The sequence below is a fragment of the Saccopteryx leptura genome, chromosome 2 (assembly GCF_036850995.1).
Source record: "Saccopteryx leptura isolate mSacLep1 chromosome 2, mSacLep1_pri_phased_curated, whole genome shotgun sequence".
NCBI lineage: Eukaryota > Metazoa > Chordata > Mammalia > Chiroptera > Emballonuridae > Saccopteryx > Saccopteryx leptura.
The window spans coordinates 44,546,700-44,574,574 of record NC_089504.1 but is presented as its reverse complement, the minus strand read 5'-3'; the positions used below and the strand labels follow the sequence as shown (position 1 = coordinate 44,574,574).

General features: G+C 42.9%; 1 protein-coding gene across 4 annotated transcripts in view; it reads right to left on the bottom strand.

Annotated features, from left to right (window-relative positions):
- FRMD3 (FERM domain containing 3) overlaps positions 1 to 27,875 on the bottom strand; it is a 345,965-nt gene that overhangs the window by 78,274 nt on the left and 239,816 nt on the right. For all 4 annotated transcript variants that reach the window (XM_066367922.1, XM_066367920.1, XM_066367919.1 and 1 more), the window contains exons 5-6: positions 27,641 to 27,738; positions 21,292 to 21,415 (exon numbers count right to left, since the gene is read on the bottom strand). In XM_066367922.1, coding sequence (XP_066224019.1) covers positions 21,292 to 21,415; positions 27,641 to 27,738 — 222 coding nt within the window. The remainder of the gene's footprint in view (positions 1 to 21,291; positions 21,416 to 27,640; positions 27,739 to 27,875) is intronic.

Genomic DNA, 27,875 nt, shown 5'->3' with positions numbered 1-27,875 from the left:
CCCCCCCCCTTCCTCTCTGTCTCTCTCTTCCCCTCCCTCATGCGGGAGTCTGTCTGACTGTCTCTCCCGGTTTCCAGCTTCAGAAAAATACAAAAAAAAAAAAAAGTTTCCTATTTCCTTGAGAACATGTATTCACTTTGTTTCTTTTAAAGTTCAATCTTCCCTGGCTGGTTGGCTCAGTGGTAGAGTGTCGGCCTGGCGTGCAGGAGTCCCGGGTCCGATTCCCGGCCAGGACACACAGGAGAAGCACCCATCTGCTTCTTCACCCCTCCCCCTCTCCTTCCTCTCTGTCTCTCTCTTCCCCTCCCGCAGTCAAGGCTCCACTGGAGCAAAGTTTGCCCGGGCCCTGAGGATGGCTCTGTGGCCTCTGCCTCAGGCACTAGAATGGCGCTGATTGCGGCAGAGCGACACCCCAAGATGGGCAGAGCATCGCCCCCTAGTGGGCACGCCGGGTGGATCCCGGTCGGGCGCATGCGGGAGTCTGACTACTGCTTCCCCATTTCCAGCTTTGGAAAAAAATAAAAATAAATAAAAAATAAATAAAATTCAATCTTGCTTGCCCCATTAACACTGCTTTCTTAGTGATGCTCCTTTGGTTTGCTGAGTCAGAGCTCCTCATTCAATGAATTGATGTTCCCTGAAGTGTTTTGTGAATCCTGCTTTCACATTCATCTTCATATTTGATGCAGTGGACTCCGAAAGTTGTGGGGAAGAATGGGAAGAGTGTGAGTAAGTAATTTGATATCAGGCTACAGGTTCTAATTCCTTCTAGGTCTTTCCCCCACACAGGGTACCTCCAACTCTAGCCTGGAACCAGAAGAAGGAGTCAAAACTTCCCAACTGTTTCAAATGCAGATGCCCACTCACCAGGGTGGCCAACCTGTGTATCCATTGCCTGAAGCCTCAAGAACCACTTCTATCCTTCATGTGTATTTGCCTTGGATTTTCTGTTTCCCATATTCCAGAAATATTTCAGGACTTCTGATCCAAAGATGGAATTTTTTCTTGTATCCACTTTCTAATAATTTTTCTATTATTCATAGGGAAAAGGAAGGGAAGGTAGCCATGTATGCTACCTAAACTTTTAATAGAAGAGATAGTTTTTATTTTTTTTTATTTTGTGTGCATGTTTACCATTATTTATTTTGGCATCCCCTAATTATTGGGCTCTTACTGTACATAATACGATAATGAACATTTTTTTTTAAGAAGAGAAACTACTGGGTCAAAGGAATATTTAAGGTTCATGGTAAATATTGCAAATCATTAAAAGGACTGTATCATTTGATGTTCCCACCAGCAGTGTATGAGCATGTGCAGATCAGCACACTTGCCAACATCAAGAAATCCTATTTAAAACAATCTTTGCTATTTTTTTTTTTTCATTTTTCTGAAGCTGGAAACAGGGAGAGACAGTCAGACAGACTCCCGCATGCGCCCGACCGGGATCCACCCGGCACGCCCACCATGGGGCGATGCTCTGCCCACCAGGGGGCGATGCTCTGCCCATCCTGGGCATCGCCATGTTGCGACCAGAGCCACTCCAGCGCCTGGGGCAGAGGCCACAGAGCCATCCCCAGCGCCCGGGCCATCTTTGCTCCAATGGAGCCTTGGCTGCAGGAGGGGAAGAGAGAGACAGAGAGGAAAGCGCAGCAGAGGGGTGGAGAAGCAAATGGGCGCTTCTCCTGTGTGCCCTGGCCAGGAATCGAACCCGGGTCCTCCGCACGCTAGGCCGACGCTCTACCGCTGAGCCAACCAGCCAGGGCCAATCTTTGCTATTTTAATGGGTGAGAAATTATGTATCTGGCCCCACTCAATCTTGATCTCCTGTCTCAACAAACACAGGGTATTATTTTTTTTTCTTTAAAAGCAGGAAATCCTTGTCTATACTTTTGTGTGTGTGTGAAGACATGGGAGAGGTGATTTGTGAGGTTATAACAGCAAGGAGTTATAAGATGATCACCGGCACCTCAGATCTAACAAAAATTTGAATTATAATTCTTTGGATTTGCTGTACCAGCATTTCCAAAGTCACACTTCATTTCCCGTTATTGCCTTCTCATTGAACTCTGTGAAGTTAGTGCCTTTCTTCTTGCTAGCCAGCAGGAGGGAAAGAGATCCCCAGCAAGGAAAGCAAGCACGTCCTCAGAAGCAGTACACGTGTCTATAAGATGTGATGTCAATGTTCTGGGGTTTAAAAAAGCAGCTGCGGTTTATGTTGGTCCTGGGGTTTTCAGTTCACTTCATTACTCATCCTTCCTTCTCCATTTTAATTCAAGGCCTGTCCAAGGCAATAAAAGTAGGAGTTATGATATATTTTTGAGGATCTCAAATTACTATTAGGATGACAAGGAGAACTCAAGCTTCCTTTTAAACCCAAGTTATAGTGGAACAGGTCCAAATACACCAGGGATTAGGTAACTCTAAAATTTGTCCCCAGCAATTAAAATTTTAGTATTTTTAAATTATGGCTTTTTATAATAAATTTATGTAAACTGGCAAAAAGGCGGGGGGGGGGGGAATCAATCAAATTGTAACACAGATCTCTCTTACTTTTATACAAAAGTATTAGTGCCCTGGCCAGTTTGTTCAGGCCCAGTGTGTGGATGTCCCGGGTTCAATCCCTGGTCACAGCACACATGAGAAGCAACCATCTGCTTCTCTCCCTCTCCCTCTTCCCCTTCTTTCACTCTTCCTCTCCTGCAGCCAGTGGCTCAGTTGGTTCGAGCATCAGCCCCAGGCACTGAAGACAGCTTGGTTGGTCTGAGCATCAGCTTCAGGTGCTGAGGTTAGCTCAGTTGATTCGAGTATCAGCTATATACATGGGTTGCTGGGTGGATCCTGACTGGGGTGCATGTGGGAGTCTATCTCCTTCCTCTTACTTAAAAAAAATATTAGCTTTAACCCTGTTATATATACAAACATAGGACAAGCTAGCTTGAAATAATTTGAATCTTGGGACTATTTACTATACAATTTTTCCTTTTTTTTTTTTTTTTTTTTTTTTTGCCAGTTTTAAATCATTTTATTTTTCAATCACAGTTGACATACATTATTGTATCAGTTTCAGTTGTACACCCCAGTGATTAGACATTACATAATTAAGTGATCATCCCAATAAATCTTGCACCCATCTGACACCATACATAGTTATAATATTATTGACTATATCCCCTATGCTGTTCTTTACATCCCATAACAATTCGGTAACAATCAATCTGTACCTCTTAATCCCTTCACCTCTTTCACCCACCCCCAAACCCCTTTCCATCTGGCAACCATCCACATTTTCTCTGTACCTATGAGTCTGTTTTTGTTCTGCTTGTTCATTTGTTTTTTTGTTTGTTTGTTTTGTTTTGTTTTTCTTGGGTTTTTTTTTTTTTCATTTTTCCGAAGCTGGAAACGGGGAGGCAGTCAGACAGACTCTCGCATGCGCCCGACTGGGATCCACCCGGCATGCCCACCAGGGGGCGATGTTCTGCCCCTCTGGGGCATCACTCTGTTGCATCCAGAGCCATTCTAGCACCTGAGGCAGTGGCCACAGAGCCATCCCCAGCACCCGGGCCATCTTTTGCTCCAATGGAGCCTCGGCTGTGGGAGGGGAAGAGAAAGACAGAGAGGAAGGAGAAGGGGAGGGGTGGAGAAGCAGATGGACGCTTCTCCTGTGTGCCCTGGCCGGGAATCGAACCTGGGACTCCTGCACGCCAGACCGACGCTCTACCGCTGAGCCAACCGGCCAGGGCCCATTTGTTTTTTATAATCAGTTCTTGATAGATTGTATTTACCACCACCATTTTCTTCTCTCTATATATATTTTTTCTTCTTCTTTTTTTAATTAATTTTAATGGGATGACATTGAAAAATCAGGGTACATATGTTCAAAGAAAACATCTCTAGGTTATTTTGACATTTGATTATGCTGCATTCCCATCACCCAAAGTCCAATTGTCTGCCGTCACCTTCTAACTGGTTTTCTTTGTGCCCCATCCCTCCCCCAACCCCCTTCCTCTCCTCCCTTCTTCTTCTTTTTAAAGAAGACCTTTTAACATTTCATATAATACTGTTTTGGTGGTGATGAATTCCTTTAGCTTTTTCTTATCTGGGAAGCTCTTTATCTGTCCTTCAGTTCTAAATAATAGCTTTGCTCGATATAGTAATCTTGCTGTAGATCCTTGCTTTTCATCACTTGATATTTCCTTCTAGCCTGCAAAGCTTCTGCTTTTCTCTTTTTGTTTTTAAGATTCTCTTTTTGCCTTGGACCTTCTGCACTTTAATTACACTGTGTCTTGGTGTGGGCCTCTTGATTCATCTTGTTTGGGATTCCTTGCTCCTCCTCGACTTGTATGTCTACTTCCTTCAACGAGTTAGAGAAGTTTTGTCATTGTTTTTCAAATAAGTTTTTAATTCCTTTCTCTCTCTCTCTTCTCTTCCTAGCACTCACTCCCATGATGTGAATTTTCCCAAAGCCTCCTTATACTATCCTCTTTTTTTAATTCTCTCTTCTTCCTGCTTATTCTGATTGGGTGTTTTTGCTTCCTTATATTCCAAATTGCTCATTTGATTCTCAGCATCATCTACTCTACTATTGAGTCCTGTAAATTATTCTTCATTTCAGTTAATACATCCTTTATTTTTTATACTGTTGAGATTCTCACTAAGTTCACTGAACCAGTGCTTTAATCTCTGCATCTAGCACATTGCTTCTCTGCATTTTGTTCTTTTTCTGAAGTTTTGTTCTGTTCTTTCATCTGGGACATGTTTCTTTGTCTCTTCATTTTGGCAGCCTCCCTGTGTTTGTTTTTATGTGTCAGGTAGAGCTGCTACTTCTCCAAGGCTTGGTAGGGTGTCCTAATGTAGCAAGTATTCTGTAGGGTCCAGTGGCACAGTCTCCCCTACCACCCAATCTGGGCACTTGAGGTGTGCCCCCCATGTGGGCTGTATATACCCTCGTCTTGTAGTTGAGCCTTGATTGCTGTTGGCACATCAATGGGAGGGATTTATTCCCAGGCCAATTATCTACAAGGACTGGCTGTAACCACCAACCACCCATGGAGGATCAGCTGTGCAGGGGCCCATACCACAGAGCAGGACTACTTTAACAGGGCTCTGGTGCCTGTCAGGTCCACCTCTTGAGTGTGCCGCTTGTGGAGGTGGTTGGGTAGTGATACTTTAACATGGTCTGAAGCTGTCCACTGGGTGTCCTGCTGCTGGGCCTTCCTGGGAGGTGCAGGCCAAGGTCAGCCACCACCTGTGTTTTCTCTGGGGCTACCTGGCATGAGCTACAAAGTAAACTGCAGATGGTTGCTACTTGTTCTGGGCTTAGAGGTGCCCAGGTGAAGCTAAGAGCTGCAACCAAGGCTGGATCCAGCTAATGCTGAGCCTGGGGCCACTTATCAAGAGGTATGTAGCTCAATAAGGCGAGATGCTGCTTGTTTGAGAGATTTTAAGAAAATCAGAAGCTTTAGCCAAGACAAGCTATGGCTTGGAAAAGTATGGAAAAGTCATTGGAAACAGATTGGGTGGGCATGAAAGTTGGGCGGGCATGAAAGTTGGGTGGGCATGAAAGTTGGGTGGGGCAGGGCCTCAGGGAATGACCAGGATGGGGCAAACAGTGTGAACCAGGCAGAGAGAATCTCAAATATGGCACCTGCCTGACAGTTCACTGGGAGGAGGGCTCATCAAAGAAACAATGACCTCTGCCAGCACTTCCGTTTGGGAAAAAAGCTTCCCTCCCAGCCCTCACTCTGATGCCTGACAACTCAGTTCCTCCACCTGTGTCTCTAGTGCTTTTCAAGCTGCTGTCCCAGTGCTGGCACTTAGAGGGAGTTAGTCCAAGTAAGTCCGTGTCCAGGCCTTTAAGAGGAACTTCCTGAGGTTCCAGCAGCCCTCTGTCTCCCTTTGCCTCACTCCCCACTGGTTTTTACAGCCACGAGATTTGGAGACTTTGCTTCCTGGCTCTGGAAACCTGAGCTAAGGTACCTGGTATGTAACTTGGACCCCTTACTCATCAGGGGGGACTTCTGTAGCTAAGACATCCCTCTCAATTTTTACCCCCCACATGTGGATGTAGAACCAGCCCTTTCTGTCTCTCTACCCCTACTACCAGTCTTGATGTAGCTTCTTCTTCAATTTCCTAGTGATAGGACTTCCATTCAGCCAGATTTTGTCCATTTCTGAATAACGGTTGATCTGTGGAATAGATGTAATTTTGGTGTGGTTGTGGAAGAAGGTGAGTACTACATTTACTTACATTGCCATCTTGCCCAGAATCCTGAAGAGAGTTTATAAAACCATCCTTTACAGAATATATTCCTGAGAATTAATTCAAACCCTTCCTTTAGGAAAATAGTCTTCCTAAAGCCTTTCAGACTTGATTCTTTATTCTAGTGTTCTGAAAGTTCACTGATGTATAAAGGGAGTATCTTTATTTGTTTACCCTGATCAGTGCTGTATGGGCCCTTTCAATCCAATAACTCCAATTGGGTTTTTTTGTACCACTTCTTTCTGTTTTTTCAAGTCATAGTTATAATAATTGTTTTTTATCTTGATAAAGTAACAAAAGTTTTAAGAAAGTCACCATTTTGACAGAAATGGAGAAAAGAATTTTTTAAAGTTTTCTCAGTATATACAAGTAGTTCTCTCTCCCTACCATTCTTATAAATTCTTAAAAGTAATATCTCACCTTTCACTAGATAATAAAGATAATTATTAATCTAAATATTGGGTCTTTCTTGCTCCCTTCCCCAAACACATACAATATGTCTCTCTCAATCACTTGTACACTCATTGTACAAGAAAAAAAGCACAAAGCTGAGCTATCCAGCATGTTACTAAGCAGTACTTCCACTCTAATGGCCCTCGATGCAATACTTCAGCCCAATGACCCATATTGAGGCCAAAGTGAACTGTGATCAGACCCTAGGCAGCCCAGTGACTCCCCCATAGGCCATTAGCTCTGCACCAGAATAATGCTCACATTTGACCTGAGAGGCTTATACTATACCCACCCTAATGCGAGCACCTCTGCCATTCTCCTCAGTGGTCAAACCATCAGCCCCTTTGTGTGAGCCACATATTGTTTATTCTTAAAATTCATGTTTGGATTTAAAGAAAACACATTCTTTTCTAGTCAGACTGGGGAACAAGTTAATTATAAAAAAGTTATAATTTGAGTGTTTACATTGGAAAGTAAGTTATGCTTGCCTAGGTGATCTATCTCTAACACTTCTCTGTCCTTCGTAAATCTGACAGGCATTTAATTTCTAACTGCAAACCCCCAGCCCTGGGTGTCAGCAGGTGTAGTGCTATGGAGCTCCTGTGGCTGTGCCAGTCACCTCGAAGACCTCTGTTTATCAGGAGGTATTATCCAAGTTGTGAAAATGCAAGCAAGCCCCAGTATGGCAAAAGATTTTGGCAACACATAAGATCAAAAAAAGACTTCTATATAGAATTTTAAAATTCTATAGAATAATTTTAAACTCCTATAAACCAATAAACAATAACTTTAAAAATATATACACAGGGCCCTGGCCGGTTGGCTCAGTGGTAGAGTGTCGGCCTGGCGTGCAGAAGTCCCGGGTTCGATTCCCGGCCAGGGCACACAGGAGAAGCGCCCATCTGCTTCTCCACCCCTCCCCCTCTCCTTCCTCTCTGTCTCTCTCTTCCCCTCCCGTAGCCAAGGCTCCATTGGAGCAAAGATGGCCCGGGTGCTGGGGATGGCTCCTCGGCCTCTGCCCCAGGCGCTAGAGTGGCTCTGGTCGCAACAGAGCGACGCCCCGGAGGGGCAGAGCATCGCCCCCTGGTGGGCAGAGCGTCACCCCCTGGTGGGCGTGCCGGGTGGATCCCGGTCGGGCGCATGCGGGAGTCTGTCTGACTATCTCTCCCCATTTCCGGCTTCAGAAAAATACAGAAAAAAAAAAAAGAAAAAAAAATATATATATACACAGAAGAAAAATTGGTAAAAATCTGAAAAAATCACAAAATAAAATATCCAAATAGCCAACAACCTCATGAAAGTGCTTATTCTCTTTAGAATTAGGAAAATGCAACTTAAAACTAAAAAATATTTTACACATCCATCAGATAGCTAAAAGTTACAAAACAATATGAAGGTCCTGGCTGGACAGCTCAGTTAGTTAGAGTGTTGTCCCAAAGCACAGGGTGTTGCCGGTTCATTCCCCGGTCAGGGTTCATGCAGGAACAGATCATAGTTTCTCTCTCCCTCCCTCCTTCTTTCTCTCTCCTGGCCTTCCTCTCACTAAAATCAATGAACAAAAATTTTAAAAATAATAATCAATTTCAAATACTCATGAGCATGTACTTCAAAAGCAACTCTCATTGTGTTTGGTATAAGAGCAATCTGGTAGAACTATCTGGAAAACTAGTATTATCTACTGAAGTTGAACATGTTTATAATACAGCGATTCCATTCATAGTTATATACACAACAGAAAACAGCTCATGTTGCACCAAAAAAAAAAAAATATATATATATATATAGAGAGAGAGAGAGAGAGAGAGAGAATTTTCATAGTGCAATTTGTATTAGTAACAAAATAGGAAACTTCAAATGCCTGTCAACAGTAGAATGGACCCACAGTGGAATATTACACAGCCATGAAAATAAACGAATTAAAGCTATACACAAGATGTGTGACTATCACACAAAAATAAAGCTGAACAAAAGAGGCCAGATATAAGGGAATACACAATGAATGAATTCCATTTATGTGGCTTTCAAAAATGAGAAAAACTAAAGTGTTGAAAGTCAGAAATATAATTACCTTTGGGGAGGAGAGAGAAGGTACATATTGAGAAGGGGCATACTAGGTTCCTGAGGTGTTGCCAATTTTCTCATTCACCTGGGTGCAGTTACATACACACTTGCTTTGTAATAATTCATTGAGCTTTACACCTAAGTTTTGTGCACATTTCTGATTCTGTGTTATAATTCAACTTGTAAGAGTTTATATAAAAAGAAAAGGGGGGGCCCTCACATATTATTGGTATGAATACAACGTGGGGCAACCTCTGCCAAACAAACTACCACCTCTAGAAAAGCTGAAGATGTGCACACTCTGTGCCCCAGCAAATTCCACAGCTAGGTTGACACCCACAAAAATCATTCAAGAAACCATAATAACTTTGTATGAGCAAAGACCTACAAACAACCTAAATGTCTGTTGCTAGGAGAATGGATATAGAAAATGTGACATGTTCACACAATGGAAAGTTAGTTATAAAGAAGCAAAAATGAAGACCTAAATTATGGCTATATGCTATGTGAAGGAATCACAAAAGCATAATGTGGGTGGGGAAAAAGTGAGCTACAAGAATAGAGTATGATTCCAATTCCATGAATGGCAAAAACACAAAGCAACACATTACTTAGTGATTTATATAAAGTACATTTATAAAAGCAGGAGAAGAGAATGAATAACCCAAAGTGCAGAACAGTGTAGTAAATGTAGGGTGGTAATCTGTGAGGGACACAGAGGACACTTCAAAGCATCTGGAGACATTCCAATTCATAAGCAGAGTTAGGGGTTATGAGTGTTTCTTCAACTATTCTTTAAATTATACATATACTACATACACTGTCTTATATAGTCTTTTTATGTATTATATATTTTGCGATGATTAAACAAAGCAATTCCTGATTTTTAAATAAAATAATTACTGAATGAAATATTATGCAATCTAAAAGCACCACTAAACTAAACAGAATTAGTCAGAAATATAAAAAAGCATCTTTTACTAAACCCTACTGTCCCAAGCAACATATAATTATTTCTATTACCAAGCAATGTATCTTTTCTCACTTGCTCCTTATAAAGGAGCAATTCTTATTCTCATTTTACAGATGAAGATTCTGACACTCAGAGAAAAAAGTAATTTGCTCAAGGCTGCTCTGCCAGAGAGTGCAGAAGCCAGGTGTTAATCCAAGTCTCCCTGGTTCCGAAGTCCTTCTCGGAGCCTGCTCCCTGCTCACCACCAACTGGATTGGTCAGGAGCCCCCTGCCGGCTCTCCGGGATGCCATGGCAGAGCATCTCAATATGGGTCCTTACCAAAAGCCTTCCTTACATTCTCAACATTGCATCTCATCAGTGATGAGGCAATCCATCAGGTGACTGATAATTAGACCTGATGAGAGAGCCATGATGTCCCCGTTGTAATCTAGGTCAGAGATCTCCAAACTAAAGCCTGCCGGCTAAATCCTGACTGCCACCTGGTTTTGGACAGCCCTTAAGCTAAGAATGATTTTTCATTTTTCAATGGTTTAAAACAAATGAAGAATAGTATCTCGTGACCCACAAATATTATGACATTCCAATTTCAGTGGTAGTCAAGTTTTATTGGAACAGGGTGACGCCCATTCATGTGCATATTGTCTAGGGGTGCTGTCATGCAACAATGGCAAAACTGAGTAGTGGCTACAGATACGGTATGTCCTATAAACCCTAAAATCTTTACTACTTGGCCTAGTACAGAAAACATTAGCTGAACCCTAATCTAGGAACTAAACAAAAGAATAGGGAATAAATGAAGCTATGTCCCTCTGATTGCAAAAAGTCAATATCAAAATAGTACATCCATCCAATATTTGATATAAAGACTAAGCAGTTAACAGCTAGAATAAAGCCTAGCACAGAGCATCTGTTCTCTTGTTATCCTGCACATGATTGATAGAAACAGGACATCGAGGGAAATGTCAGGATGCAGGTCAAGATTTTTACAGCAATGCAAAGGCCCCTCAGTGAAATAAAAGCCCTCAAATTGCTATTGTTTGCTTTGAGTTTGACTGCAGATCTCCAATGGCTAGGCATTTAAAAGATTTAATCTAACAAGTCATACACAGAGAAAGGCTAACTACAAATGCTCAGAGAAAAGAGAGGAGAGATGGAGGCCCAATAGCACTAGAAACTCTAGTGTCCTTCCTTCCTGAGGAAGAAACCATTTAATGGCCAGGTTTTCAGGGAGATGCTAAGATCAATTCAATAGAGATGCTTCGTTTTATTTCCTCAAATCCCTCAATGGACATTTGTTTCTGGCAAAAACTCTGTTGGGTAATGAAAAATAATGATTTTCTAGCCTTTAAATCTTGCATCAGAAACTGTTCTAAAGTTAATAGGGTCTCTAATGAGACATTTAGAAATAAAAAACAGTGATTAGTTGAAGTCTTTTTTAGATCTAACGATTCTCTAAAGATATGCTTCTGTGATAAATTAGGTAAAGTCAAGAAATTATGTATTTAGCTATACAGCTCCCTTCTGCCCATCTTGAGTATTTTTTGCCAAAAGGTAGCACTCTCTCTTATTGATCTGCCATTAGCATACCATTACAAAAAGCAAAAAAGCATATAGTGTTCCAAAATGAATGCAAATGATTAGTGGACATTAATTGTGGAATGAGATGGGGATCTTGCTAGCAATGACCCGGACTGCTTGGGGCAGTTGGCAGGGAAGAGAGTGGATTTGGCTCGACATAATCCACCTGGGTCTATGAGCTCCAGAATTAAACTCTTGGGTAGGAAACCAATATAATAATGGTCTTCTACTTGCAAAGTAGCATTCTCAACTTGAGTTAGGTCATTTTGTTGCAACTTGGTTGCAACTTCAATTAGACTTTTCCCACCACTGGCTTTAAATGTATGCATGATCTCAGGACTTGCCCTGTGGCAGAGCCTGGGATCCTAGTACATGTCAGCCTCTGGAAAACTCTCTGTTTTACAGCCTTGCTGCCAGCTTTCTGAGCTGTGGGGCATCTCTTTTGATCTTTAGTATTACCCCTGGCTCTCTGCACTCCAGAAGACCTTTTGTCTTCCCTGTGGTCCTACCCCACCATTGGTAAAAGCTACCCAGCCCTGCCTGACCAGACAGTGGTACAGTGAATAGAGCATCAGACTGGGACACAGAGAACTCAGGTTCAAGACCCTGAGGTCACCAGCTTGAGAGTGGACTTATCTGGTTTGAGCAAGGCTCACCAGCTTGAGCCCAAGGTCACTGGTTTGAGCAAGGGGTCACTCACTCTGCTGTAGCCCCCACCCCCGGACAAGGCACATATGAGAAAGTAATCAATGAACTAGGTGCCGCAACGAAGAATTGATGCTTCTCGTCTCTTTCTCTTCCTGTCTGTCTGTCCCTATCTGTCTGTCCCTTTCTCTGTCTCTCTCTGTCTCTGTCACAAAAAAAAAAAAAAAAGAGAAAAGCTACCCGGCCCTGACTGAAAGTCTGGAGTGCCTCAGCAAGATTTCACTCAGCTCTCCTGTCCTGTCCAACTTCAGCACGCTGCCCCTCTCCACTCAGTGAAGCCAGGGTCCAAATGGTGGTGGAAGAGTGCAATTCTCTGTAACTAGAGTCTTTGGGGTCCCAAGCAGTCAAGTCAGCCTACTCATGGCTTATTCCTATTCCTCCTCCTCCTCCCACCTACCAAAGTGAAAGAACCTGCAGGTCTCCACTCTCCTAGGAAGGACAACCTGAACTTTGTACCCTTGGCAATCAGATGGGTTTTACAAATACGATTTTTGTAGTTTAAGCAGTTTGTAGATGTTGTCTTGGCAGTGGGTGGAGATCAACGTCTCAGCCTTTTCTACATCCTAACTAGAAGTGAGCCCCCAGTCTCTCACCTCTGATTCTTTATTTATAGAACAATATTACCTCTTTCAAACTCCTTGAGGACCATTAGGGATCATCTCTATGTAGAACGCTCAATAGGACACTAACAGATGGGGGGAAACGCCACGCTATGAGGAAGACAGGCAAGGACAAGACCTATTGGAGAACAGCAACTTGGAAAGACCTCAGAGCTCGGTACAGGAAAACTCAGGCTTCAGGTCAAGTTCTATTGCTTTAAACTTGTGTAGCCTTGGATAGATTAAGCTCTCAGACCTCTCTTTCTTTATTGGTAAAAGAAGGTGGTCGCAAATTCAATCCCAATGAAGGAAGAAAGTGAATTGGCCAAGTAAAGATGCTGGTGATTCAAAGAGCCAATGATCTTTTTAAAGGGCCCTGCTGTGGCCCTGGATGGGTGGGTCATGGAATAAAGCATTGTCCTGGTGTGCTGACCTCGTGTGTTTGATCCCGTTCAGTACACGTATGAGAAGCAATCAATGACTGCACAGCTAAATGGAACAACTAAGTGGAATAGCAAGTTGAGACTTCTCTCTATATATATCTATTTATCTATCTCTCTCTCTTTACAAACCCCTCCCCCCCCAACACAAATCAATTGAAAATTAAAAAAAAAAAGAGCCCTATTGCTTAGCTCTAGTTGAGTGCTGTCGTGTAGGAGTCAGGACCTAGTGTTACCAAATCACCCAGTTGCAAGAAAAGCTAGAATTTGTGTAAAATAATTCCATTTTTTAAAACTATTATTTGTCCCAAAGAATATACATCCTGGTCAGACTGTAGTCCTATTGGATGGAGGACTGTCATTTTATAACCCCTGCTTTGAACTCCAAGAGTCTCTCAGGTGTAATAGTTGGGGATCATGCTTCTTCGCTTTTGGCTTAGTGACCTCCTGATATTCAAAGACTCTGGATGGTAGTTGTAGCTGTGTGTGACTAATGAAAATTAGAAAGCAAATTCACTGTTTTTTTATGAATATTGTTTTTTCAGGTAAAATCTTTTAAAATATGAGGTTATGGAGGTGTGTAGATAATGAAGGGGATCCCAGGTTGGTGGGAAAAGAGGTGAAGACCACTGAACCAGGCCATCCAACACTTCTACAGCTCCTGACACAGCTTCCCTTCAGTAAATAATGTTGCAGGAATGGATGGATGAATAGATGGATGGATGCATGGATGAAGCATGGATGGATACACAGATGGATGGACAGACAGTAGATCGATAGATGTATGGATGAATCATGGATGGGTGTGTGAATGGATAGGTAGATGAGTAGATAAATACATTGTTACAATCTCATGAAAATTCAAATCTCTTTGACTACACCCATGATTTTGAATCACATTTCAGGGATGACCAAAGATGTATTTAGAAATGGCTGATTCCAACTTTCATCCTATCCCTTCTCTTTCTGCATCCTGAGCTTCAGTGACATTGCTCTTTCTCCCTTCAGGTCACTTTATCCAAGTTTCATCTGTATAAAAACCACTGATGGCTTAGGTGAGCACATCATCTGCCCCGGCCCAACCCACCCTACAAATGTCCCTAGCTCCAGGCCATGTAATGCAGGGTTTAGCTTTTACAGGGAAGCATTTGATGCCAAATTGTGCTGTCTTCCCATTCCTAACAAGAGTGTTATACCAAGTAACAACAGAGAATGGAAATGGATTTGATAACCTACCAGGGAGAGAGGTTCTAAGGTTTTGGAATGAGACACTTGAGAAGGGAAAGGACACAGAGTGGGGGGTGGCGGTGACAGAGGAAAAGCACATTTTAAGAAAGATTAGAGCTACAAAATAACCTGACATTTTCCCTCTTTCTTTTATACAATAAACACTCTTCTCAAAACTGCACAAAAACATTTCCTAAGGAGGCCCTTGTGATCCATTCATCAGAAGCATAGGTGGAAGATATTTATCATAGCCGGGCACTTATTTCTAGAAACTATAAATACTTGCCAGGAAGCCTCAGCATATGATTTACAGAGAATGTTTGTTTTGAGAAATAAAAAGAGAAAATGACTGTATAAAACACACTCGGTGCCATTATTCCTCCCCGCACAAACCTTCCTGCATTAGATCATTGTGGTGGTGGATAATTGGATGATGTTTTCTGCTCTTTGTGGGCAAAGAATATAGAGCAATCCCTCCTTATTTCCAGGGTATTTGTTCCAAAAACCCCAGTGGATGCCTGAAAATGTAAACAGTATCAAGCCCTGTATATACTATTATTTTTCTTATACATACATACCTATAATAAAGGTTAATTTATAATTAGGAATAGTAACTAATAATAAAACAACAAATATAACAATATATTGTAATAAAAGTTGCATGTATTTGGTCTCCTCTCTCTCTCTCTCTCTCTCTCTCACACACACACACACACACACACACACACACACACACACACACAATAGCTTATTGTACTCCACTCCTCCTTCCTCTTAAGATGATGTAAGGTGATACCCTGGATAAAAGGATGAGTCACATCCCTGGGGATAGAGCAGGATGGCATGAGATTTCATCACACTATTCAGAACAGCATGCAATTTAAAACTTATGAATTGTTTATTTCTGGAATTTTCCATTTAATATTTTTGGATGGTGATTGACCATGGTAGCTGAAACTATGGAAAGCAAAACCACAGGTAAGGGAGGACTACTGTACTTCACAAAAACCACTTCACCATCCATTGAGTTTTTTTGAATATTTAAAAGCTGATGACCTGTGACTGCAGTTAATCCAAATATTGTTACCTCTAATAAGAAACTTGCTGAACTGGTGGTGAGAGAACTAGCTGAGTAGAAACTCTAGGAAAACCTTCAAAAAAGCACAGCAGGGTTTCTGATAATGAAATCAATCTAATTCTTGATCTTCAACCCCGTCTAAGCACCCTGAGGACTAATGGAATGGGTACTCCTCTTAACCCCGATGGCCATAATTAAAGCTATAGAAAGCAGAACCCAAGAAGAGTCAAAAGTATCAGAACTGCCATGTCCCCAGGAATCGTGGTAACGGCTCACTTCAGCTTCCAGAGGGCTCTAGGAGGAATGACTTATTTCTAAAGCAGTCCTAGTGGTAGGACCTCATTTCTGCATACCAAACTCAAATAAAACCTGTAAATTACATGAGATTATTTTTTTAATTGTAGTTTTAAAAACAAACATGGCCCTGTCTTATAATTTTCTATAGAGGCAGAAGAAGGAAGCAGAAATTGATTCTAGACCTGCTCTGCCACGTGTTTAAAACAGAAGTCAGCAAACTAGAATTCATGGGTCAAATCTGGCCCATCTGTTTTGTCCATAAAGTTTCATTGAATCATAGCCCACTTATTAATGTATTACCTATGTCTTTTTTTGCTCTACAAAAGCAGAGCTGAGTAGCTTCAATAGAGACAATACAGCCCAGAAAGGCCTCCCACAAGAAAACCTTATTAACCACCCCTGAACAAGAAGAATTACTCAGCCTAAGTGGTTTTTAGCACTGACATCTATTCAGTAATGTGAATCATACATCTCCACATCCTCTAGCTCACAGGATATAAAGAGGCCCAAAGATGCTTCTAAATATTTATCTTTCCCAATAAGACTGTATTAGCTACACGCCTATTAAAACAACTAAAATCCAGAACACTGGACCACCAAATGCTGGCAAAGATGTGGAGTAACAGGAACTCTCATTCACTGCTGGTGAGGATGCAAAATGGTACAGACACTTTAGAAGACAGTTTGCTTGTTTCTTACAAAACTAAACATACTCTAACCATGTAATCCAGTAATTGCTCTCCTTGGTATTTACCCAAAGGAGTCGAAAATAATGTCCACACAAAAGCCTGCACATGAATGTTTATAGCAGCTTCATTCATAATTGCCAAAACTTGGAAGCAACCAAGATCCATTCTTCAGTATGGCGAATGAATAAACTGAGATACATCCATACAATGGAATATTAATCAGCAATAAAATGAGCTATCAATAAAAAGACATGTAGGGCTCTTAAATGCATATTACTAAGTGAAAGAGGCCAATCTGAAAAGTTTACATACTTTTATGGACCCAACTATATGACATTCTGGAAAAGGCAAAAAAACTATGGAGTCAGTGAAAAGATTAGTGTCTGCCAGGAGTTGGGGGAGGGAAAATGAATAGGCAGAACACAGAGGCATACTAGGACTGTATGATACCACACTGGCGGATGCATGTCATTATGCATTTGTCCAAACCCACAGACTATATAACATCAAGAGTGAACCCTAAGATAAACTAGGGACTCTGGGTGATCATGGTGGGTAGGTTCACTAGGTGTAACAAATGTGCCACTCTGGTGGGGAGGCTATGCAGAGAGTATAGGGGTAATCTCTCTACCTTCCATTGGATTTAGCTATGAATCTAAAACTGCTCTAAAAAACAAAGTCTCTTCAGAACTATTAGTTAATGATATTGTGAAAGCATTAAGAGCTATTTCCCAGCCGTTTCCAGTCTGCACCTTCTGGACACCTCATAGAATTGCAATTCCTTGCTCTTGGGTAAGAAAAAGACCACATGACTAGTTATAGCCATAGTGGTTAAACTGAAGTGACATGTATCACTTCCAAGCTGAAGCAGTAGCCTCCAGAACTTTTTTTTCCCTTTAGCTCAACAAGGCAAAATCAGGCTTGGAACTTCCACTAGTTACAATGACAAAATGATGAGCAGAACTCCTCCAGGCCCGCTGACCTCTGGTGGACACACAGCAGCGTAAGAAATAAGCCTTTCTCATTTTAAACCGTTGAGCTTTGGGGGTTGTTTCCTCACAAAACCTAGCTCTTCTTGACTGACACAGCGATGATTATTAAACTATGTTATTATATTTGTAAAACTGTGACTTATCCCTACCCAGCCCTCCTGTTTAGTCAAAAATGTAGCATGTGTAAGGAAGCAAAGTTGACCCTGCCATAAATTTCAATCTTCGCTCGCAAATAAAATAAGTCTCAGCACTTAGTTCATGGAAACTCTTACTAAAATGTTGATCCTCCGATTTCAAGCACTTCAAACTTCCAAGGAGTCTCTATTTCAAACTTTCTCCCCCTAACAGAGTCTCTTACTCATACCTGCCGATCAAGTCATCTTAGTTCTTCACACAGCGGGTTGCTTTCTGGGGAGGTGAGAGGGTTCTCCTTCCTCCCTGATTAATTTTCTCCCAAGATTCACAGCTTTCTTCCTTCCTCAGAGAGCACACAGAGGAGACAGATTCCAATCAAGCAAAAGGCTAGAGAAGACTGTGAAACCCCACAGGTGGAAATGTTTATCTCACTGTAAATCCTCAGCATCATTTCTGCTAATGTCTGAGCGTCTCTATTACCTTCTCTTTTGTTTTCTTTCTCAACCGGTTCAGAAACCAGGCAGAAAGCAGGAGGTTATTTCAGGAGGCCACTCAAACCCAAAAAAGCCAACTGAAAACTTGTCAAGAAATTTCCCTAACAACAGGTCAATGATCACACATGACCCATGTAGTGTGTGGAAAGGTCACAGGTTCCAAATCAACCTTGGAGAATAAGATGATAACATCTTGGTGCAGCCTCGTAATGGCCTTTTCCATGTACTACTCCTTTATGACACCATCAGATATGCAGAGCAATCCAATTCCTACACAAGATTGACATTTTGTGTGTGTGTGACAGAGTCAGAGAGAGGGACAGATAGGGACAGACAGTCAGGAAAGGAGAGAGATGAGAAGCATCAATTCTATGTTGTGGCACCTCAGTTGTTCATTGATTACTTTCTCATTATATATCTTGACCGGGGGGCTACAGCAGACTGAGTGACCCCTTGTTCAAGCCAGCGACCTTGGGCTCAAGCTGGTGAGCCTTGCTCAAACCAGATGAGCTCGCGCTCAAGCTGGTGACCTCAGGGTTTCGAACCTGGGTCTTCCGTGTCCCTGTCTGACACTATCCACTGTGCCACCACCTGGTCAGGCACAAGATCAACATTCTTATGACCTGTGTGCAAAGAGCACACTGAACCCCCAGAGTAACCTGAGTGCCTAGAGCAGTGTTCCAGCTGAGTCTAGAAAGCACCCTCCTCTATACCATCAGCCAGTTCTTATCTTCCCATCCAAACCTAACAAGTCCTCTCTCTGCTGCAGCAATGCAACAGGAAACACACCACTGCTTGGGGATTAGCAAAAATACATAGGAAAATACCCTCTGCAATTCTCCAGGCAATGCCGTGTGGTTTCTAGCTGTTCCGTCCTTCGGTGTACAACTCTGACTTCTTCACAGGGGTTCACATTTGGGTTATAAATGTGCAGTGACACCGAACAGCAGCTGTGATCAAGTCATGGCATTAATTTTTTAGATCTATTAAACAATGGTTGATTGGTGACCCCCTCTGTTCTCCAGGTGCAAGAGGACCACATTCAAGGTTATCAACAAATTTTAGGTGCTGGCACAAGGGCCAATCACAGCTTTCTGATTATAAAAAACAATTTAGACTCTTCATTCACTCATTTAGTCAAGAAATCCAGTGGGTCACTAAGTCTTTCGGCAGTGTCTCTTGAGACTTCTTATTTCAAAGTTTTCTACTCCAATTTCTTTTTGGGTCCATAACATCTCGTCTGGACAGCAGAAATAATTAACTGGGCCTCTTGCCCACAGTCTCCACCCTCTGGCCATGGTGAGCACTGTAGAACACCAAGTCCTTTAGACCAGTGGTCCCCAACCCCCGGGCAGCGGACCGGTACCGGTCTGCAGAGAAAGAATAAATAACTTACATTATTTCCGTTTTGTTTATATTTAAGTCTGAACGATGTTTTATTTTTAAAAAATGACCAGATTCCCTCTGTTACATCTGTCTAAGACTCACTCTTGACGCTTGTCTCGTAAGTTTGACAATTATATTTTAAAATACCACAGTTTTTACACTGGTCACATAATTTTATTTTGTGCATTTATCCGTCCCACCCTAAAGGCCGGTCCATGAAAATATTTTCTGACATTAAATCGGTCCGTGGCCTAAAAAAGGTTGGGGACCACTGCTTTAGACCCTCCAGGTGTGCTTTCTTCACCTTGGACTGTGAACAAAAACACTTACCTGGTAGAGTTTGGGAAGACTGAGTGCAGTAATAAGACTCTTAGCCCAGTGGGGGTTTTTCGTCCAGTGAGTGCTCACTAAATCTTTATTACTATTCTATGGTCCTAGCATTGGAGGCCCTGCAAATTCTGGTCACAATAGACCTTTCAGTTCCCAGCTCCTACCACTCCGCACACTGGACGTGACTCCTGTCCTGATGGTCTCACCCTGTGCTCTGCACGCACTGCTGGCCCACATGCCCCTCCACTGGACACTGGAACTTTATTTTTACCCTTGAGCATGCTTGTCCCTGAAATGTAAAAGGAGTAGTCAGAGTATCATATGTTTTCAACAAAGTTTTCCATTAAGTGACAATACGCTAAAACTATCCATAGAGAATGAATGGTATGTTGCTCTCTACGATTGGTACACTTTTTTTTTTTTTATGTTTAATCATCTAAGAACAAAGGTCATGTTTCCAAGCTAAAACATGCGGCCACCTTTAATGCCCATATGTATGCTCTTCTCAGACTCACCAGAAGGGGGAGTGCCTGCATAAAGTAGGGCCCTCCAGCATTCCCTCACAAGAGGACAATAATTTGTTCCAGTGTCACAATCCAGTGACACTCATTTTTTTGTAATTACCAGAGGCCCAGATGATATAAGCCTCTCTGCTCTCACAGTTCTTCATCAATATTTGTCACAGCATAGCGCAAGCTTGCTATGATTATCATAACAATTTTTTCTGTGACTTGCGTGGGTTCTAAATTCTAGTTACAGGCTAGAAGACCTGAGTTACCTGAATTCCAAACTGCCGACAATTCCTACACATGCTCCATTTTATCCCTGGTAACCCATGCAAAGTGGAAACATCACACAACGCTTAAAAGCACAGACTGGAGCCAGGCTGCCCGAGGTCAAATTCTGCCTCTGCCGCTTGCTGGCTGTGTGATCTTGAGTAAGATGCTTAAGCTCGCTGTGCCTCAGTTCCCTCATCTGTAAAATGGGAATAACCATGGCACCTATCTCCATGGTCATTGTGAAGATTAAGTGACTGAATACATGCAAGTAATTAGAATAGTGTCTGGGACACAGTGGATACTGTCTGTGATTGTGCTGCTCCTGTCATTCCTACTCTAGTGAGCAATTGTCCTGGAGCATTTCCACAGACAAGGAAAAGAGAAGGCATTGAATCCGTCACCCTGAAATCAGCTCAGCAGAGAAAACCTTGTCAAGGGGTTCCACACTACTTGGAGTCAAAGCTTCCAGCAATGACCACAGAAGGGAAGAGGCGGTGCAAACCTCAAAACAGAAACGATTACTTATCTCCCCTACATTTCACATTCAGAAATTCAGGGTTATTAAAATCCCTAAGAAAATATATGGCTCTAATAACTGCTGATGATTCATAAACAGCCACCCAGGGGACCCCACACTACTGCCATTGTTATGAATGGAGGACCCTGACAGTGCCCAGAAGTATTGCTCTGACACCTGACGCAGTCTGCCCACACATCACAAATAGTCTTTCTTCACAACACAATTTCCATATTCCCCATGGTTAGAATAGTTTCACACCTCTACCATTCTTACAAATGTCTACCCGTGTTACCTGAGTTCATTTTTATGGATTTCTGCTATTTTTCTTTCCAGCTTCTGTGACTGCTTAGGGAAAATCTCAAACTCACTGATGTAATTCTCAGGATGCTCATCAGGATCATAATCACCGAGCTCAGCTGTAATCAGTAAAAAACAAAGGGAGACAGAAAGATTAACAACAACAACAAGGTGCACATGGAGTGGCTCCCGCCACCCAGAAGAAAGCTCGGAACAAGCTCACCAGTGAAATGTACTTGTATTCACAGACCACAGCCTGAGTGTCTAGAAGCTTATATTTTAGTTCAGATTTAGTTGTTTGAGTTTGGGCACTTGCCAACCTCTCTGAATCTCATTTCTTTATCTATACAATAAAGGGATTTAAGTAATTGTTTCTCAATAGGGCACTTTTGGGGTTAAACAATTCCTTATTGTTTCAGACCTTCCAAGGCATAGTAGGATATTTAGCACCCCTACCCTTCAGGTACTAAGTGCTGGTGGCACACCCAGTCATTGTGATGACCAAAAATACTTCTCCCAATATTTCCAAATGCTCCCCAGGGTAGGAGGTGGTACACCACCTTTAACTGGAAACCACTGAGCGTCCCTCAAAGTTCCTTTCACAACTCACTTTCTCTGAGTCTAGGAGTGCCCTGGCAGGAGCTGCCCACTCAGAGATTTATGTAGGTTTGGCTCATTCAATGAAAAATCACAACATGAAGGCAGCTAAGAGGATTGCACTAGAAAATGAATGGACTGCTCTTTGAATTAAAGAGTGTATATCAAATGGACAAGCATACCAGACAAAGGTTGTTGCTGGATTCTAAGGATATTTCCAAGGGATCTTTATAAAAAGAAATGCCTGTACATCTCTGAGCACCCAGAGGGTCTAGGACAGGATGGACCTAGATGTGCAAAGACCACAACCTGGAGCAGTGAAAGTGAGGCTCTGGCAGTAGGAATAGATTCTACTGATTCTATGAGCTTGATAAGGAGAATGAGCCAGGAAGGCGCAAGTATCTCAGTGGAAATGGTCCAGATACTTGCATGGAACCTTCTACAAAAGATGGTAGAAAACTTTTATTAGAAGAACTTGATCACCAATGTGATTTTGAAATAGATTGAAAAAGTGAAGATGCCCTGAGCACGTCTGCAAAATTACATACAACTCTGTAATTTGTATCCACTGTCCCTTCATTATTGAATCACCTAATGACTGGAAAAGGACAAAACTGCGAGGAAAGCCAAGCTCTGTAAAGGTTCTTAATTAAATTCGAATTACAGAATTCTTAAAACCACCGAAAATACCACGTGAGATAGAACTTTAAAAATAAGACCCAAAATGCCATCAACCATAGGTGGGAAATTGATTAATTTGATCTTATCAAATTTTAAATATTTCTATTCATCAAAAAACATCACAGTCAAAATAATAGATGACAACTTGAAAGAACATATTGGCAAAATCTAAAGCTAACAAGGGTGAATATCTAGCATAAAGAAGAAATCCCTGCAAATCAATAAGAAAATGGGCAAGAAGACCAACAGGAAGTTGGTCAAAAGGATAGACAGCAAATTCACATAAGGGGAAATCCAAAGGGTTAGTATAGGGAAATACTCAGACTCATTATAACCAGAGGTACGCAAACCAAAGATACCATTTCACACCTATAAGATCAACACAAAGGCTGGAAAGTCAGGTGATTGTATGTGTTGGCAGAGACATGAGGAAATGGAAATACTTGTACACTTCTGGGGGATCCCTGATACATGTAGCTCTTCTAGAGAACAGCTGGGGGTATTTAGTCAAATTTATGACCCACATATCCCATTTCTGGGCATATATTCTAGGAAAAAAAAAGGAATAAGAAGGCAATTTTAGGGTTCACTGTCAGTCGGAGCAATGAATAAAATATGGGTGATATACCCTTCTGGATATTCTGTAGCAATTAAAAACAATAAAATGGATGTATATCCAGCAACATAAATAGATCCCCAAAACAGTGTTCTGAGCATAAAAATGAGTTCTACACCTCATTTAACTTACAAAATTTAAAAGTGTATACACACTAAACAATACCAATCATTTTATAAGAATGTATGAAAAGTCAAAGATATGTATGAACCCAGTTGTTGCCTTTAGGAATGCAAGTGGAGAATAAATGAAAAAAGGGAAATTAATCTATCAATCATAAATGGGCCTAAAAGGGATCAATGCTAAGAATAGGTTAGGCCCTGGCTGGTTGGCTCAGTGGTAGAGCATCGGCCTGGCATTTGGATGTCCCGGGTTCTATTCCCAGTCAGGGCACAGAGAAGTGTCCATCTGCTTCTTCACCTCACCTCTCACTTCTCTCTCTCTCTCTCTCTCTCTCTTCTCCTCCTCTCCGGCAGCCATGGCTTGATTAGAGCGAGTTGGCCCCAGACACTGAGGATGGCTCCATGGCCTCCTCCTCAGGTAGGTGCTAAAAAATAATGGCTCCTGACACAATGGAGCAAGAGCCCAGAGAAACAGAGCATCGCCCCCTAGTGGGCTTCCCAGTTGGATCTTAGGGCACATGCAAGAGTCTGTCTCTGCTTCCTCTCCTCTCACCAAAAAAAAAAAAAAAAAATGGGTTATAAACTGATGGTTAACTCAACATAAGTTTTGAAAGAAACACACATAATATGCCCACATATACACATAAAAATACACACACACATATATACCCCTGTGAGCTGACTATAAGCCTAAAATTTAGGAGTTGGTAAAACTCAATGATTCCATTTTCCATAGGGAATGGACCACTGATATGAAACTGGGTCACCTTCACTGCAACGGTCAGCTTGCACAGTGGTGGTGGTGGGGGGGGGGGGTATTGTTTGTGGGGGGCCTTCTCTTCCCAGGAAAACTAGTGGGAATCAGTGGTCTTGCACTGTTCAGCACTGCACATAAGTAAGGCGGGAATGCCATGGAACCTGCACAGGCCACGTTAATGCCAACACCTCCCCATCACAGGCCTGCTTTTCCATCCCTGCAGGCTTGGTTTTAACTCTGACTTTACCTGAAGCAAAAGGCAGTTTACAAATAGTGAAGGATTTCTAACTTTTCAAATTTTGCTTTTCATACCAAGAGGATTTGGGTAAGCAGCTTGTGATTCTCTTTTCTACACATGACGTTGAGGGTCCAGTTGTGACAAATAACACAGAACACATCGATAATTTGCAAGAGGAAACAGGCCCTAGCACATTTCTAAGAGAAGTAACCGTCAGAAACACCCAAAGAGTTGGAGCGAAAAGATGAGTGCGATCAGGTGGTGGTGAACAGAAAGGGCCAGTCTGGCGGTGGCCTGCCCCCTAGCGTGAAGGGGGCCCACTGCAACACTACGCCTGCCTATGGACCAATGGCACCCCATTACATTTAATTTCTAAATAAAAAAATAAACTAAAGAAAAAGAACTTGAGGTAGAAGATGTTACAGCTTCAGGGCAACGCCTGCAGAAGCCTTCCCCGACTGCCCTTCCTGGACCAGGGCCCCTCTGAGGTTGCAGCGGGAGGGCTGTGTCTCTACATTTAGCCATTAAAACATATCACAGATCTCTATGGACTTGTCTGTCTGCCCTCGCCCTAACCCGGCGACTTGGCATTGCAGTGCCTGCCACCCAGCAGCTGTTCCCTAAGTGCTCAGAGGACACGTGAGCAAACAAATGAATGAGGTATTGAACCAACCACTCCTTCCCAAGTATAGGAATAAAGCATACATTGGTGCCCTTGGGCAAGTGCCCTGGTTCACTTAACATTTTAATGGAGAACTTACTGTGTGCCCAACACAGGGGTACTGCATAAAAAAGCCACCCCGAGAGCCACTTCCATGGAATTTAGGCTCTCCACCGGGAGGGTGGGCAGGGGGAAGGTGCATAGTAAGCCCAAAATCAACTCAACAAGGCAATTTCGATGCATAAGTGTTTAAAAGACAACAAATCAGTTGTGAAAAAGAATGATGTAATGATGTGCCGGAGGGAAGCTACTTTAGTAGTCCAGGAAGACTTCTCAGAAGAAGTGACTTCTAAATTGGGTCCTGAATGTCTAGAAGGAGCCACAGACCCACAGGGTGAACACGCCAGGCAGAGGAGATAAGAACAAGCGTCCTGCCCTGTTGCTGTTCTGTAGGAGGAGCAGGAAAGATATTTTTACTGAGAAAGGATAGAAATAGATCCTAAGGTCCTGTGTGTTTGTTCTGCAGTTGGTACTTGTGAAAGGAACTGTGGGGCAGGTCCTGAATATGCCTGTTGTGTTCAGTACGTGCAGGTGGCAAAACTCAGGGTGGTCGCCTGTTTTTAAACCCTCAGAATATACAGAAGCTGAGGACGTGCTCCTTCGAAGAAGCCAATGAAAAGTCACATGGCCTCCCGCCTTCTACTCCTTTATTCCACTTTCCCTGCCACTCTCTCTAAGCGTAAGCAGTTCCTACAAAGCAGATCTTCATCCGCATTTGTAGTGATCTCTTATGTGCACTTGTAATGACTGCCCAGCATCAGAGAACTTTATGAATCTACTTTTACTGGACTTGATACAAATGGCCCATGGATTCCCCTGCATGTTTTAGCTGAAAGGCCCTGTGGAGGTCCACTGTCCACTTGCAACCCTACTCTCTCCACAGCATGTGTGTGTGGTCAGTGAGAATAGCGACGAGCCATCAGATAGAGTGCCCCTCGTCTGGACAGAGGCTTTGTGGCTTTATTTCAATCATAGACAGGATGGAGAGTTTCCCATTACAGATCCATATTGGGCTTTCCCTTGGAGAGCTGATCATTATTCACTAATAACTAAAAGGATTCTGAAATCCTTACAAGTGGGTTTGCTGCTTGGATTAGTATCTATGTACTTTTCTCTTACGGAAGATGGTGCTACCTGACTAGGAAGTTTGGCCTCTTCACAGGGAAGGGGGAGAACTATGGGGTTTCTACCTCCCTTAGTTCTGATGCAGGAGAGGCAGCTCTCAGAAGCACATCCCTGCCTTGGGAGAGAGGGAAGGGCCTTTCCCATCATGGCATCACTGTCATTCTGATGTAACTGAATATCTCCAAGGGGTTTAACGCCTCTGCTGACTCTGCTTGGCAGCACTAGCTTGCTCCCAGGGGAAGGGGCCAATCAACACAGACACATTCTTTAGAATTCTCTGAGAGCACACACCTGGAAACAGGGTCCTCCACAGAATTATTTCACAGCGCAGAGCATCCCACAGGGACAGGATTGCCCATCACAAGGGTCCACAGGACAATGATGGCACTCTCACTCTCCTTCCCCGCCTCCCTTTATCTTTCTCTTTCTCCATCCCTCCTCCCTTCTCTCACCTCCCCTCTGTCCCCTCCCCTTCTCTCATAAACATATCATTAGTATTCATGCTACAAATGGCTGGATCACATGGGTCCTTCTAAACATCCCCTGCTGTCAAGCTGCCTCCCAACTAGTCCGGGGGGGGGGGTGGGGGGGACATCTGAGTCTTACAAGACTCCTCACCACCCAGAGTGACCAGAAAAGCTGAAGAATTACATATGTACTATATATATATATATACACACACACACATACATATATATACACATACATATATATATCTGTATATGTATATATATACACACATGTGTATGTTTATATATGTTTATAAATATATTGTGAACAAGGCCCACCAGGGGTGAGGACGACGGAGACACAGAGACTCAACTCCGGAGACCAGGTTCAGTGATGCAGATCCGATTTATTCAGGAAGTAAGCTAGCTTATATACACAGGTTCAGCCTATAGGGTGTTACAGCATGTTCCTCAAAGCCAATGGCTGAAAAAATCAGAGAGCTGCCTGGTTGGTGCTGAGTCACTTCCTCACAGCAGGCGAGCTCCCTCCTGGGTGTGCCTAGGAGGGTTTCAGGTGCTGGAATGTTCTCACAGCATGGCATCAGCCACAGCTGCTAGGAATGCGCTCTGCGCTCTACCTACAATATATATAATGTTTTGACTTCTCATTCAAATGTTTGAATTTACATCTACCTTCCTGGACACAGTTTCCCCCTCAGTATACCCATTAGGCCCCACCGCTGGCAATGGGAACTCAGAGCATAGAACACCCCACACTCTTCAGACCTCCTCAAAAAGTCACACCTTCTGAGCTCTACCTCGGGATCTTGTGGACCCTTTGTTTTGCAGAGGCCCCTGAGATCACCGCGGCCCAGCCTCCCACCAGGACCCCACTGGCTTGGGAGGGAAGATAACCAGGGCTCCGCTGCTGAGTACCCAGCTCTGCCTGGCCTCAACCCACAGACAGGACAGAGGGGCACAGGTGGGGGCAGGGGGAGGCTCTGAACAGCCGAGGCTCTACAGTCCGGTTCAACTCACCTTGAACGATACAGGCACCCAGGTAGGCAGCATCTGAGAAGGAGCAGAGCAGTCGACCGTGGAAAATATCTCTTTTAATTTGCAGGTACAAAAGGTACCTGCAATACAAAAGGAGAAAGCCACCCTAAGTCTTGGTGAAGGCCTGAAGAGATGGAAGGATTGCTCATGCTTTATCCACCTGTATCACCAGAGCCCTACCCAGCTCCGAGGGGTGGCCAAGACATGCCAAGGCCCC